The sequence below is a fragment of the Crinia signifera genome, chromosome 2 (genome assembly GCF_055691185.1).
Source record: "Crinia signifera chromosome 2, ASM5569118v1, whole genome shotgun sequence".
Taxonomy (NCBI): domain Eukaryota; kingdom Metazoa; phylum Chordata; class Amphibia; order Anura; family Myobatrachidae; genus Crinia; species Crinia signifera.
Genome location: NC_139218.1, coordinates 63,992,342 through 64,008,979, shown reverse-complemented (window position 1 = coordinate 64,008,979; position 16,638 = coordinate 63,992,342). Strand labels below are relative to the sequence as shown.

Genomic DNA, 16,638 nt, shown 5'->3' with positions numbered 1-16,638 from the left:
TCCTGGGGGGTGACTTCAATGAGATTTCCTCACAATTCATGGATTCTAGTGCTCCCATGACCAGGAAGCCACCCCCATGGTTTGGTATCCCCTTCCTACTACAGCAATTATCATTAACATACGCATTGAGAGCACTGCACCCTGTTGACTTATGAATATAATAGATGCCACCATCGAGCCCATGTTTCTCTCAGACCATTCCCTTATCTGGGTATCATTCACCACCACGTTAGATGTTGGTTCTTTCAAGCTGTGGCGATTTCCTACTCATTTTGCCTCCTCTCTGGGTTTTCGTAGCAAATTGGAGACTTTTTGGGAAGAATATAGACTTGATAATGTAGACACTCTAAAGGAAGATCCGATCCTGTTTTGGCAAACTTCCAAAGCTGTCCTTAGAGGTCGTATCATACAGTTTGTAGCCCAAAAGAAAAAATAAACTACCTTTACTTACAAATCAGCGCAACAGCACCAGACAAATACTTATCAGAAATATAAGTCGGCCCTTACCCCAACCAACAGAGCAGATTTTAACCTAGCCAAACAATAATTTGATGGCATTCTGGCCTCTATGAAAGAACGCCATACTTTCCACAAAGACCACAGATTTTACAGGTTCGGAAATAGAACAGGCAGACTTCTCTCAAACTTGTTAAAGTCCTCCTCCCCATCAACCCTTATAGAATCTATTAAACGTCCAGATGGCTCCATTGCATCTAATGGAAAGGATATAGCCTCTCTACTTCATGAATTTTACACTGATATTTATTCCGAACCCATAAGAGATACGACTGGAGAGTCAACCATTTGGAACTCTATATCATATCCTTCCATACCCGCAGAGATGATAGCCCGAATAACTGCCCCCTTCTCTGCCCAGGAAGTAGAGGCAGTGATCAAGCAATTAAAACCACTGAAGTCACCTGGCCTGGATGGCTCCTCGGGCGAATTTTATAAAAATTTTATTGCCGCGCATACTGGAATCTCTGGTCTTGGTCTTTAACACCATAGTTTCAAATTGTAAACCCCCCCCAGTATTTCACTGATGTCATTATTAGACTACTCCCAAAACCCGGCAGTGATCCACACCTACCAGGATCATATAGGCTGATATCACTTTTGAATGTGGATTATAAATTATTCACTAAACTGATCGCGTATAGAATAAAATTCCTTGTCCCCAAAGTGATTCACCAGGACCAAATGGGCTTTATAGCAGGCAGACATTTCTCAGCCAATATCTACAAGGTTATATCAGCCTCTCACTGGTGCCAAGCTGCCACGCACGGGACACTCCCCTTTCTTCTCTCCATTGATACTGAGAAAGCGTTTGTTATGGTGGAATGGGACCGCTTATTCTATACGCTCTCTAAATTTGGTTTAACAGCTCATCTCTTTGATAAAAATGTTATACTCCCAATCAAACTCTAGGATTATCTATAATGGCTACCTCTCACCTCTGATATTACTATCAAGGGGCACTAGACAGGGCTGCCTGTTATCTCCACTATTATTCACCATTGCAATTGCACTACGTGCCTTGTCCGAATTCCAAGGGCTAACAGTGGCACAACATAAGCTTAAGGTAGTATTATTCGCAGATGACATGCTGCTTTTTGCTCTCATCACAGCCTTTGGCCTTTTCTCAGGCTATAAAATAAATAAAGATAAGTCAGAACTCCTTCCCCTGACACCCCCTGCAGCATCCTTCCTCTCCTCTCCTGCCGCGGCCACACTTTCCATTCTTAAATATAATACCACCAAATTGAAATACCTAGGTGTATATATATTCCTCCCTCACTACCAGACATTTACACCCTTAACTTCTCTCCAGTTATGAGGAAGATCTCGACCCTCCTTGAATCGTGGACATCCCTGCCCATATCACTCTTGGGCAAAGTAGCGGTCCTGAAAACTATTATTTTCCCCAAGCTCTCCTACATTATCCAAATGCTACCCCTCTCCTTGACTAAGGCTGATCTTCGTCACTGTGACAAGATCTTCAACAAATTCCTGTGGTCGGGGAAAAGTCCATGCATCACTCTGGCAAAACTCAAATTACATAAAGATAAGGGATGTCTGGCGGTCCCTGACATACAGGCATTCACCAGAGTGGTTGTGTTTCGATATATACTGGACTGGCTACACTCGCATTCTAGCTATACCAATTACGTTCTAGAACAATCTTTATTCCCACCTTTTGATTTAAAAGCCCTGTTACAAACCCCAGAGAAAGAACTACCTCCGGTTGCCCACTCTAACCCCTTGTTTTGGGACACATATCTGGTGTGGTGATCAGTGAATAAGGCTCTAAGGAGAAACTCAGCTCATACTAAATGTATTCCCTTTAGTGGCAACCCATGCTTTCCAGCGGCCCTTGACAATGTGAAGTTCCAACAATGGAAACAGAAGGGCATTGCCTCCATTAAAGATGTTTTCGACCCAAGGGGCAATTATATGTCTTTCACAGATCTAGTGAATAGTTTCCAAATACCCCAAGCAGACTTCTTTATGTACCTTCAAATGCGTCATTACGTAAAATCGCTACCTAAACCTCAGACAACCAGCACAATGAGTGGCCCTATCATATCATTAATAAACCTGGGGCGAAATGTAATAGGGGTCGACTTTTTAGACATGTGCGATTTTTGGTAAAAAAACGGGCGAAATCGCACATTTTCCAAAAATCGCACATGTAATAGGGTGCGATTCGCGGTAAAAAAAAAATCACACTTTTTGCCGCAAAAGAGCACATTTTGAAGTGGCAATTTTTAGTCACACTTCAATTCGCATCCAGATGTTTTCCCATTATAAAGTATACAAATCGCACTTGTAAAAGGGTGCGATTTTTGGTAAAAAATCGCCCCAAAATTAGACCAGGCTCATGAGCCAATCGAAGCTCATAGCCGGCAGCAAATCACTGACTGCATCTGTCAGTATGCAAGCTCTGATCGGCTGGCATCCAGCAATGCATTTGAATCATCAAATATGCCTACATCCGGCCATGATGTGAGTGACCCCTATGCCCCCAAGCCACCACGGGGGCGGCATAGGCTGTGACTATGCCAATGATTAATATGCTAATATTGATGATGTAATAATATGCAAAACCACTTTGGTCCTGAGTCCACAATCATCGCAGTGCAGGAAATACTTTGTACCTGGCCATATATCTGGTCATTCTACTACCTACTCCAAATTGTGAGGTTAATGATAATGCAAAGGAACAGCACTCAGTAGATACCTATATAGACTAAATATTAGAGACAATAACCAAAAGCACTATTGCCAAATTAGTTTTGCATGAGAACCTCCTGGCGCTGTACGCAGACCTGTTTGCCTTCTACATGCTGCATCTAATAATGTGGTGTTATGACTAAACTACTTGATTGTCTGTCATTCCCCTTTTGTATCACTGACAGGTAGAATCTCCCTGCACTTATAAACGAGAGACTTGGGCACTGAATAATGATGAAAAGCTGAAAGCTGTTCCTATTCTTCATGGGGAAGGGAACAGACTGTTCAAGCTGGGACGCTATGAAGACGCAACCAACAAGTACAGAGAAGCAGTCATCTGCCTAAAGAATATTCAGACCAAGGTAGACTTTCTGGATAGGAGTAAATCAGATTTTACATTGAAAACTGCCTTCCACATCAGCCTGACTCCCACTTAGTACACGGTGACTGTGTGGCACTCTGTGCAGTCAGGGCCGTTTCTAGCCAATTTAGCTCCCAGGGCAAAGAAATAAAAATGCGCCCCCCCCCCCCCAAATACATAACATGGTACGGAAGAAATAGGGGGTGTGGCGTAATTTTAAAAGGGGTGTGGCTTAATATAAGGGCGTGGTCTAGCAGGTAAACAATTACCTTACATCACACTTTTGCAACCTGCATGACCAGACATTGGTTACCGCAGGAATTGTCATTGTCCTCCCACACTTAAGTTGGCAGGCTGAAGACCACACAGTTACCTAGTACACCTCAGAGATCAAGGCCAAACAATGACAGGCTACTTAAATCATTATACACTATTTATCCGTGATGACAATTACACATTACGCCGCACACTGTGATGACAATTACATATTACGCCGCATACCGTGATGACAGGTACACATTATGCCGCACACCGTGATGACAATTACACATTATGTCGCACACCGTGATGACAATTACACATTATGTCGCACTCCGTGATGACAATTACACATTATGTTGCAGACCGTGATGACAATTACACATTACGCCGCACACCGTGAAGACAATTACATATTACGCCGCATACCGTAATGATAGTTACACATTATGCCGCACACCGTGATGACAGTTACACATTATGTCGCACTCCGTGATGACAATTACACATTATGTCGCACACCGTGATGACAATTACACATTATGTCGCACACCGTGATGACAATTACACATAATGTCGCACACGTGATGACAATTACACATTATGTCGCACACCGTGATGCCCATTAGACCCCACACTGTGATGGCAATTACACAATACTACCCACACCATAATGCCCATTACACATTATGCCCCACGCGCCGCTGACGCACAACTGATGCCATTTACTAATATGCCCCCACAGTGCCAAATATGACCCCACAGTGCCACAGATATATGCCCCCAATGTGCCAGATATGCCCCCAATGTGCCAAATATGCCCCCACAGCGCCACACATATATTCCCCCACAGTGCCAAACTCACTGCCTCTGGGTCTCCCCCTGCTGCCATCGCCTCTGCTGCTGCTTCCTTGGGGAGGGGAGATGAGGGCATCACGCCTCTCTCCTTCCCCTTCACTGTGTCCCTGAGCCGTCAGCCATTCATACCTCGCGTGCTGGCTCCTGATTGGCTGCCGGCCCACAAGCTCTGATAGGCTAACACAGAGCCGGCTCTAGACAATTTGATGCCCTAGGCAAGATTTTGGTTGGTGCCCCTAGCACCGACGTTAGTTCTACTCTACACTACTGACCCTGTTATAACCGCAACTACATTACTAACCCCTCTATAATCATCACTACATTACTAACCCCTCTATAATCATCACCACATTACTGACCCCTCTATACCCTCCTCTACTCTACTGACCCATCTATACTACTAACCCCTCTATACCCTACACTACTGACCCAGCACATGCCCCAAGGTGCCACTGCAATCCTGCTCATAATGATATTTTTCATAGAAAAGTGATTGTAATGAAGTGATTATGTGGACGTTTAAACAGGGAGTAGCTACAAAGATGCCGGCGTGTCATGCAGTCAGCTGCGATCATGCACACAACTACAATACTGACCCCTATATATCTGCTTCTACTTTACTGACCCATCTATAGCCACCTCTACACTGCTAACACCACTATACACACAACTACAAATACTGGCCCCTCTGTACCCTACACTACTGTCCCCTCTATACCTGTCTCTACACTACTGACCCCTACATACCTGCCACTACACTACTGACCCCTACATACCCTACACGACTGACCCATCTTTAGTCTACACGACTGACCCATCTATACCCTACCCTATATTACTGACCCCTCTACACCCTACACGACTGACATGTCTATACCCTACACTACATTACTGCTGCAAGGGAGGATTAGGGGGTAGGTTATTGCACCTATGGAACCCCATATGGTATTCTTAGTATTGCGATGCCAGGGTAGGTCTTTTGACCGCCAGCACCCTGAACGCTGTATGTATTCCCTGCTGACATCTCACACTGACAGCTGACAGAAAACATACTATATGCAGACATCCTCCACTCCGCCCACATGACACTGACAACCCCTTCTTCTTACACACAGCAACCAGACCCAACCAGGCTCCTTGACAGTGAGCTCACCATTATATCACAGCGGCAGGACTCCCTAACAGAGGGTCCACATGCAGGTCTGGCACAGCGCAGCAGAGGTATTTTCTCCTCTGTGACAGGCTGCAGCCCATGGGAGTTTCACTATACATGCTGATACAGCTCAGGAACCAGAAAGTGCTCACTAGCTGTAGCAGCGGCTTCCAGCGATAAGCGTGAGAGACGCCAAGGGGGCTATGGGACATCCCAGTGGTCCTATCTGCCCCTGTCCAATGCTACCAGGCCTCCCATGGGAGGAGCTGCTGCTACTGGGAATGCATAGCAGTGTTCCTCCGGGACCAGCGGCCATATTGGCAACTTACAGGTGTCAGCAGCAGCGCTTACATCGGATGCCCCGTGGACCACCAGTGTTAGCTTAGGTCTGTTATATGAGTTGTGGTTTATTTTGAACAGTATGCACAGGGTTAACTTCCATATATGCAGAATAACTGATGTACATATATCACAGTTACAGGCAAGTGTACAACAATATATTCAGTAGGTGTATTGGTGCAGATACTTATCTGCTCCTGCAGCTTTATGTAATGGACAGTAAAGCACCCTGTAAAGGCTTGGAGCTCTGTACAGGGTGCAGAATTAAACTTGGGGTTTTCATGAGGTCCGCGGGGCTCGAGCGCTGCAGGAGCTGTGTGCAGGGAAACTCCGGCAGAGCAGGGCGGTGATTGACAGTTTCTCAGCGCCGGGCTTGTCGCCTTTCAGCGGCGGAACACACAGCGGAGACTTGCTGAGAGGCACACAGTCACACACTAGTGCCGGGACAGTGACACTATAGGCGGCGGGCGCTGGACAGAGTCACTACTCCTGCGCTACTACAAAGTAAGCAGCGCACTGACTGGCTGATAAGGACTGCGCTGCTATTGGCTGAATGCGCTGTCACCTACTAAAGTGACAGCGCGCAAAAATGCTTGGGGCGCCTATCTCTCTAGGGACTGTTTGCTGCACCTCTGCTTATGCTTATGTGTGGACACACTGGACAGACGCCGGGGAGAGCGGAGGAGGAGAAGGGAGAAGGCTGCGGCAGCGGTGTTAGGGGAGCTGCCTGGCGCCCCAGCTGTCTAACAGAGGCGGACAAGCCGTGCGGCGCCCCGGGCTGCTGCACGGCTTGTCCGCCTCTAGAAACGGCCCTGTGTGCAGTTAGAATGCCATCAGAATCATGTAGTCTCTTTTACATTACCATTGCATTATTTCTTTGAGGACCAGATGTGTCAAGAAAAGTGATAAAATGGAGAGTGATAAACAGCCAGACAGTCAGCTCCTAACTGCCATGTTACATGCTGTGTTTGAAAACTTTTTAAAGTTTGATACATCTGTCTCATAGTCTTTACTTGCCTAAACTGGTTCTCGAAATGACATGCCTTTAATAATATTCTCCTGTTACTACAGCCAATGGCTGACAGCTAGTAATATTTAAATATTAACTATTGCAAGATTTACATTGTTATCATGTACAAAGGTCTATAACCCATGCTTTTATGAATTATGCTTGCAGTTAAATATGAGTTTTCCCCATATTCAATATCTCTAAACAGGGGACTCTCTGCTATTGATCAAATAATTGTTCCTTTATAGACATGCCCCCTCTCTGCATGTATATGTGGGAGGGACTCATGTACATCAGCTGCATGTGCAGTTGGACTCAAAGTACATTGTGAGCGAGTCCAATTGTAATTGAGCCAGTGATGGAAAAGTGGTAGAATGAAGAGCGGAGCAATAAGAGAAACATGTTGTTTGGGGGCATGGCCAGTGAGATCACGCCATTGTGGCCACGCACCCTATCGTGCAATGCCAGTATTAGAGGCATTGCACAGTGGTGGTCAGGGCTACAATGTCGCCATTCACGTCAGTTAGTTCCATGGACAGGACACTGCAGCGGGACTTGCCCCCTTTCCCAGACCGTTAGGCAGACCTGATTTTCTTGAGCCTCCCAGCCATTCCGGGAGAGTAGGCAACCGAGGTGTAAGCACAGTATACAGTACGAGGGATTTATTTTATTACAACACTCATCAGTCAGCTGAGTCCTTTACCATTTGCTAGTAGAAAGCTAAATGACATGGGCTTACAGTAAGCCAGAGGATAGTTACACAAGATATTAACTTAAAAAGCAACAGACACTCAATTAACCTACTGTATGTAAAGTAAAAGCTAATTGTCTAGAAAACTTTTATATACTGCACATATTGTACATTCATGAGGACAGACAGGAGCTACTAGCTTGGCAAGCAGTTCAGGAATATTGATTTAGCATTGCTGATCCTAAAAAGCCTCGGGAGGTCACAAAATCTTACAAACCACTTCATAAGTTATCAGTAGGTGCCAAAAGGATGGAATTTATAGTTGAGCAGAGAAAGCTCTGACAAGCCCTGATTTATACTCAATACAGAGTCCCTTATATATCTGTCTCTGCTTTCAGGAGAAGCCCTGGGAGGTACCTTGGATGAAGCTGGAAAAGATGATCAACACTCTGGTTCTGAACTACTGCCAGTGCCTGCTCCGCATGGAGGAGTATTATGAAGTTCTGGAACAAACAAATGACCTCATCCAGCACCACCCAGGTAATGAGATTGTTGTGGACTTCCAGTTAGCAAAAAGCAATACCAGCCTCACCTAAAATGCCAGACCCACTGCATAGAAATAAGTGTCACTGGCTCTGATACGGAAACTTGTGACCTGGTTAAGGAGTGAGGGGCAGATTTATCAAGCTCGGTGAAGTGATAAAAGTGTCTGGTTTTTATCACCAGCCAATCAGCTCCAAGCTGTGACGTTACAGGAATGGTTTGAAAAATGACAGGTAGGAGCTGATTGGCCAGACACTTTTTCACTTAACCAAGCTTAACAAATCTACCCCTGTGTTCCATAGCAGAGACTGGAGGAACTGTTCTTAAAGCAGACATAGGCATATATTCAATTGATGTCGAAACTGCCCTCTTGCCGAAAAGCGTTCCGACCTATTCAATACTAGCTGGTTTTTGTCCGATAGGTCAAAATGTTCCGACCTGCTAAAAACCAGGTGGAATGTCGGAATAGATCCAACATACAATTAAATATACCCCATAAGGAGGAAAGGAGGCGACACTGCAATTGGAGTAAGTGTGGAGGAGGCTGGAGAAAGTATGGACAAACATTAGATTGGAAAGTTAGAAATTATAATGTATGTCAAATCTACTGTATTGCTTAGAATAATCGGTACTTCTTTACTTTCACGGCGCCACTAGATCAGAAATCGCGGTCATCGCGGGCATTGAATGCACTTAAAAACGGCCGCGACGCGACCGACGCGATGCCCGCGATTTCCCATAGAGATCAATGTTAAATTTCTCAATGGACCCGATTTGACTGTTAAATGCCTCAATTGACACGATTTTTCCATAGGAAACAATGTTAAATGGCCCACAGAGGCCAAATAGTCACCGTAAAGTGTGAAATGGCCCCCACATTTTTTAACGCCACCCCACGATCAACGCGAACCCGAAGCGTGGCGAGCGCAGCGAGCCCGCGAGGGGCGGCGGTACGCGTCCTACGACCTTTTCATGCCCTACTATCCACTAGGGCGTGGAGTGAGAATAGAATAGTGTGGCGAGCGCAGCGAGCCACCGAGCCCGAAGCGTGGCGAGCGCAGCGAGCCCCGCGAGGGGATGAGGATACCTGTGAAGCCCGCGAAGGGACGCGTTTACCTGTGAAGGTATCCGCGTCCCCTCGCGGGGCTCGCTGCGCTCGCCACGCTTCGGGCTCGGTGGCTCGCTGCGCTCGCCACACTATTCTATTCTCACTCCACGCCCTAGTGGATAGTAGGGCATGAAAAGGTCGTAGGACGCGTACCGCCGCCCCTCGCGGGCTCGCTGCGCTCGCCACGCTTCGGGTTCGCGTTGATCGTGGGGTGGCGTTAACAATTGTGGGGGCCATTTCACACTTCAGGGGGGCTAATTGGCCTCTGTGGGCCATTTAACATAGTTTCCTATGGAAAAATCGTGTCAATTGAGGCATTTAACAGTCAAATCGGGTCCATTGAGAAATTTAACATTGATCTCTATGGGAAATCGCGGGCATCGCGTCGGTCGCGTCGCGGCCGTTTTTAAGTGCATTCAATGCCCGCGATGACCGCGATTTCTAGTGGCGCCGTGAAAGTACAGAAGTACCGAATAATCTGCAAATGTGATCATATTTTTCTGCAGCTTTAACATTGTTTTTTTAATGAACATTTCAAAGGGTATTACATTTATGGGTACTTGTGTATTATCACGGCACCCTATTTGCATACGTACGGCACCATAGGAAAATTGCATTGCATGTGATGCGACTTTCCTATGTAATTTATTCACTGCTCTCTGGCCGCGGGCAGTGCGATGTGATTTTATAGGGTGTGATGCCATTTACTTTACACTTCTATGAGATGCAATGAGTTTTAGACACCCCCCCCCCCCCCCCACTATCCACGCCACGCCGAAGTGTGGCGAGCGCAGAGGAACGCGTCCTCACAAGCTTTTCATACCCCCACTATCCACGTCGGCGTGGAGTTGATTTTATATAGTGTGGCGAGTGCAGCGATCCACCGAGCCTGAAGCCTAGCAAGCAGGCGCAGATTCCGCTTCGGGGTGGTGTGGATAGTGGGGGGCGGGGTGCCTAAACCTCATTGCATCTCATAGAAGTGTATAGTAAAGTAAATGGCATCGCACCCTATAAAATCGCATGCGATTTTGCGTGCGATGCGATCACATGCGATCGCATCGCACCGCCCGCGGCCAGCGAGCAAAGAATAAATTACATAGAAAAATCGAATCGCATGCGAAAATCGAATCGCATTACTGCCTCACAGCACTGAGGTCATGGGTTTGATACCCTCCATGGCCCTAACTGTGCGGAGTTTGTATATTCTCCCCGTGTTTGTGTGGGTTTACACAATCCAAAAATATACTAGTAGGTTAATTGGATTCCAACAAAATTAACCCTAGAATGTCTGTGTGCGCGTGTACATGTGGAATATAGATTGTAAGCTCCACTGGGGCAGGGACTGATGTGAATGTTCAACTATACTCTGTAAAGCGCTGCGGAATATGTATGCGCTATATAAAAAACTGTTAATAAATAAATAAAATACTCATTCATAAATGCATTATCGTTTTTGGAACTGCCTTTGGAAAATGAATGTGCTTCTAGTACAAGATGTAATATTTTAAATTGGCATATTGGTCTGTAAATCTATGATTCTCATAGCAACTACAATATTTGCTAAGACATACAGGGGTAGATGTATGAAACAGTGATAAGGGAAGTGCCTGGTACTTTATCACTGGCCAATCAGCTCCTGACTATTAAGTTACAGGCTGGGTTTCAAAAGGTACAGGCTGGGTTTCAAAAGGCACTTAATCACTTCTCCCTTATAACTGCTTCATATCATACATCTACCCCACAATGAGAGAGACACGGGGATTATATAAATGTTTAGATACCTATAAATCACCTTAACTGTATCTTTTCATAGAACAGTGGCCATCTTGGAAAAAGATATTTTGATACTTGAATATAGGGGCAAATATAGGGGCGGCATCTATGATTCACCATATGTGTAAGAAGACACAACCATGATGCACGTGAGACGAGTATTGACCTTCTGGGTCATGCGCCATGGCTGCCGGTAGCATGTCACCTGAGCCAGTGTAACTGCGTATGAGATTGCAGACATACAGTACCCCTGAAATGATCGCATTATGCCTACATTACTCCTCCCCCATTAACGCCCACAAACCCTCCCTGTCAATGACTTTGCAAATAAATCCTCACTGCAGCCGTTGTAGCAAGACCGTCGCACTGTGCAGTGTCAGAAAATCTCTCCACAGCATTTGACATCTGTCAATCAGGCCCAGCGTACATTGATAATCCACGCTCTATTTATACATCTCTCCTCTGTCCATGCTTAGCCGGCTACTTTGCAAAAAAACACATTTAAGCAATCTGGTATACTAAAAATAAAACGGAATCAATAAATGTGCTTATTTTAGTGTATCTTCAGCAAATATATCTGCATAAAAACAACAACAACAACTACAGCAACAACAACCTTAAGGGGTTGTAAACATCTAAAAATAAATAAAGAGAAAACATCCATTTCTTTAAACATTATTATTACTTTGTGCCATATGCAACAGTAGAAAATAACATGTGTTAGCTGGAAAACAGTGCGCTAACCATTACGGCTGTCTGTTATTTGCAACTGTTTTTTGGATGCCAGCCAGTGTAAAGATAAGATTATAGAGAAAGAGGGAGCCCGCACGACTGCAGATGAGGGGAGAGTGCTGTGTGCTCTTTCTCTTTAATTTCCATCCAAAGGTCAGAGGCTGGCACTGTTTGTATTTCCACTTGGCTTGGTTTCAGACCATAACCCAGGCAGGATGTACAGATTTATTGCTGTGATTTCTTTGCAGCTTCATATTAATACGTTGTATTTCTATTTTACCTTTGCCCCTCCAGCAGTGTACCCTACTGGAGTATACGGTCTCTCTTTTATTACATTTTTCTGTGCTGTCAAATTCTTCAATACCCCATTCTCACTGCAAGGCAAATCCCAGGTCTAGCATGTCAACCTTGTAATATGCCTTTTAACACTGGTTTATTTTCAGTGTGAACAGGTCAACCCTTGTCAAAATTCCTGGGTCTCCAACCCTTCTTTTTACCCGTGTATGAGATCCGGGTATGCAGACACAGGTTGACCCGTTCACACTGCAAAAAAAACAGTGTTTAAAGGCAAATTACCGGGTGGAACTGCTTCACCCGGGAAGTTGCCTTAGCAGTGAGAACGGGGTCTGGCGCCGCAGTCCCCGGCATTAAAATGCGGGGTAAAAATCGTGTTGTTCACACTCGCAGTGTGAACACAGCATTAGTTAGCTCTCTATGGCAAACATGTTCCTAAAACCCGAGCAGTACCTGGCATAGCAGAATTCAGTGGCTTGTGACACTGTAGCGGATCTGAAGGCAGGGGCGAATTTAGGGGTCTGGCTGCCCCTAGGCACAACATTTTTGGCTGCCCCCCCCACACACACACACATCCTAATTTAACATAACCTGGTAGTCTAGGGTAAAATGCTCCCTCTCCCTCCCACTGGCTATGTCTCATTAAAATTAGGTGATGAGATCCAATAAAGGAGAAATGCTTGCTAAATGTGCCTTCCACAATCTACAATGCAATTTCTACAGACTCATTACTTTGTATGGAATATACGGTACTTATGTAATATCTGGGCTGCCGTTATTTTCTTATGAGACCGCGTCCGCTCGCCACGCTTCGGGCACGGTGGCTCGCTGCGCTCGCCGCACTATATAAAATCAACTCCATGCGTAGTTGGATAGTAGGGGTATGAGAAAATGGGGTGCATTTAACATGGGAGCCCAGATAATACATAAGTACCCAATATACTCATTCCACCCAACTCTTGCCATCACTTGGCACTAACTGTCATAGCATTCTTCTCAAACTATATGCTAGGATTGATTCTATGGGGGAAATTTACTAAGATGGGAGCTCTGTCTCACATGGGATGTCGCTATGGGCAACCAATCAGATGCTAAATCTGCTAAAGAAAAAATAAGTTAATTCTGATTGGTTGCCCATAGCAATGATTACAGTATAGATGATAAACAATATCTAGGTCGACAGTCACTAGGTCATCCACTAATGGACGACAGCAACTAGGCCGACACCTAAGAATGGTCAACATACACATGGATTGACATCAACAGAAGATAAACGCAAGCTTTAGGTTCGACATGATGATGGTCAACCTGTATAAGGTTGACATGTGGTTTTCATGGTTTTGTCGATATGAACACTGTGTAAGCATGCCACGTCCTCTCACAGGCCACGTCCTCTCACAGGCCGCGTCCTCTCACAGGCCGCGTCCTCTCACAGGCCACGTCCTCTCACAGGCCACGTCCTCTCACAGGCCACGTCCTCTCACAGGCCGCGTCCTCTCACAGGCCGCGATGCACTCGGCACACTATTATATTCACACTCTGTGCCCACTTGGATAGTAAAGTATGAAAAAACACTGATTTGCTCAAAAAAGCATGAAAAACTCACGTCGACCTTATTCATGTTGACTTTAAGCGTGTGTCGACTTTCTGTCAATGTCGACAGGGTATGTCAACCATTCTTAGATGCTAACCTAGTCATTGTTGACCATTAGTGGTCGACCGAGTGACTGTTGACATTGTCAACCCAAGATCCACATACCCATAGCAATATCCCATGTGAAATAGATCTCCCATCATAAAGTGCCCATACACGGTACAATTATTGTATACAATTTGGACTAGATCACATCGCAATGCAATGCATAGGAAAATCGCATCGCATGCGATTTTTTGCGTGTGATGTGATGCGATTTTCCTATGTTTTTTATTCACTGCTCTCTACCTGCGGGCAGTGCGATGCGATCGCATCACACCGCACATCACCGCAAAATCGCTTGCGATCGCATGCCATTTTATAGGGTGCATTGCCATTGACTTTGTTATACATTTGTATGAGATACAATGAGATTTAGGCACCCCCCCGTCCACTATCCACGCCACCCCGAAGTGTGGTGAGCACAGGGAGCCCCGCGTCCTCCCGACCTTTTCATACCCCCACCCACCCCCAGTCGGCGTGGAGATGATTTTGTATAGTGTGTCGAGCGGACGCGGATTACCTTACATGTATTCCACGTGCCCTCGCCACGCTTCGGGCTCGGTGGCTTGCTGCGCTCGCCACACTATATAAAATGAATAGCCGACGTGGATAGTGGGGGTAAGAAAGGGTCGGGAGGACGCATTCTGGTGTGGATAGTGGGGGGTGCCTAAATCTCATTGCATCTCATACAAATGTATAGCAAAGTCAATGACATCTCACCCTATAAAATCGCATGAGATCGAATGCGATTTTGCAGTGCAGTGCGATCGCATCACACCTGCAGCCACAGTGAAGTGAATAAATTACATAGGGAAATCGCATTGCATCGCATGCGAGCGCACCGCACGCAAAAAACGCATGCAATTCGAATTTCTTACGCAGAATCGTCCGCTAAGCAATTTGCTTAGTGGGTGCCCTGCTATTACACAAGTACCAAATTTCCCCCTAAAAGTATTAATAAAGGAAACTCTGTTTGTGCAGTAGCATGAAAGTTGTAACAGGTAATATCAGCCAAAGGTGGATCCAGAGGGGGTGACTGAGGAGATAGCCCTCTTTCCAAGGTTGGATGTGATCAGATTGGTTTCTGACCCACAGGCAAAAATCAAAGCAACAGATATATAACATGTGCAAAGAGATGAGACTTGGGTGGGGTATGTTCAAAGAGAAATCTAAATTGCAAAAGTGTAAAAATAAAGCTATATAACATTTGCTACGCAGCAAGCGAATTGCAGCATACAGTAGCAGGTAGTGTGAGTGCGCACAATCCCACTATGCATATCTAGAATTGAAGCTGGTGGCACATACATGTGACATACTGTGATGTGTATGCATCGTTGCACCTATATAGAGTGCTGCTATATGCAAAACAACTGTTATAGGACACATCTGTATTCTGCACAGAAATATATTGATAAATTGGCTTCCCTTGCATTGCACCATGGTTTGTACCAGACACAAAGTTATTTGCTTATTTGGCTTTACTTACAAATATGAATCAGACCCTTAGTACTGTACATTAATATAAGAGCAGAGGGCCAGATACTATACTTACTTACTATACGTACTTATACTTTAACCCCACCAGTGCAGTTATAGTATGAGTCAAGTTCAGCAGAGGCTAATAAGCAGGGCATGGGCCTTTCACTGCCAGTAGGAATGTATTTTTGCAGTGTGGACTAAGGGGGTGATTTTGGTTGGTTTGCAAAAACAACTCCTTCTTTAATGGACAAAAACCATGTGCAGATGGGCATAGAAAAAGAAGAGAGAAGAGTGTCCTTGTATGGGTGCACCACAGGGAATAAATCATACAATAAAAATTAACTTTTATTATTATACCTTTAAAAGGCTGTGAAAATTAGTTAAAAGACATATATAACGTACAGGGGTGGGATGACACACTTTTATAAAAACAAAGGTGGCAGGCAGGTGTGGCTGTTCACTTGTACACTTGTAATGAATAATGTGTAGTGATTCACGGTGTGTGAATGCCTCAGTTCAAGCCGTGGGTCTGCAATGTCCACAACGAACAGTGGTCTTAGGCTGCCAGGGGAGCTGGGTCACCTGACCTCTAATAACTCCACTCTTATGGCATAATTTAAATTAAATTAATATACACACGTGTGTCGTCTCTGACGATGAATTGATGCTATCTGTAACACAAATGCCACAAGGCTGTATATGACAAAAATCCGCTACTGGGGTGTCTTGTCTGTTATAAATAACAGAGAGAGCTCTTCCCCCGAGTGCCTGATAGTGTCGCCTGTGGCAAACGCGAGTGAGGGTTCTGAGGCGAAGTGTGCCCCCCCAAAAAACAGGGGGAAACAACGTCACCACTAGTAACTCACTCGTGTGCCTCCTAGGACCCAAATGCAGTGTAGATCACCTGGTACAGGTACCAAATATATCTTACCCTGGAGTCTCAAATGGGGTGTCTCATCTGTAACAATGACAGAGGGACATCAACCCCAGAGAACCCCTAGATGTAGGGGGAGGGTGAGTTGGCTATGGGTAAACTGTGTCCCTGTCCTTAGACCAGGGGAAACATAGTCACCACTATTGGCTCTCAAAAGGAGAGGAGTCAGAGAGAGT

General features: G+C 45.4%; 1 protein-coding gene across 1 annotated transcript in view; it reads left to right on the top strand.

Annotated features, from left to right (window-relative positions):
• AIPL1 (AIP like 1 HSP90 co-chaperone) overlaps window positions 1-16,638 on the top strand; it is a 108,836-nt gene that overhangs the window by 77,414 nt on the left and 14,784 nt on the right. The window contains exons 4-5 of the mRNA XM_083172251.1: window positions 3,420-3,596; window positions 8,302-8,443. Coding sequence (XP_083028377.1) covers window positions 3,420-3,596; window positions 8,302-8,443 — 319 coding nt within the window. The remainder of the gene's footprint in view (window positions 1-3,419; window positions 3,597-8,301; window positions 8,444-16,638) is intronic.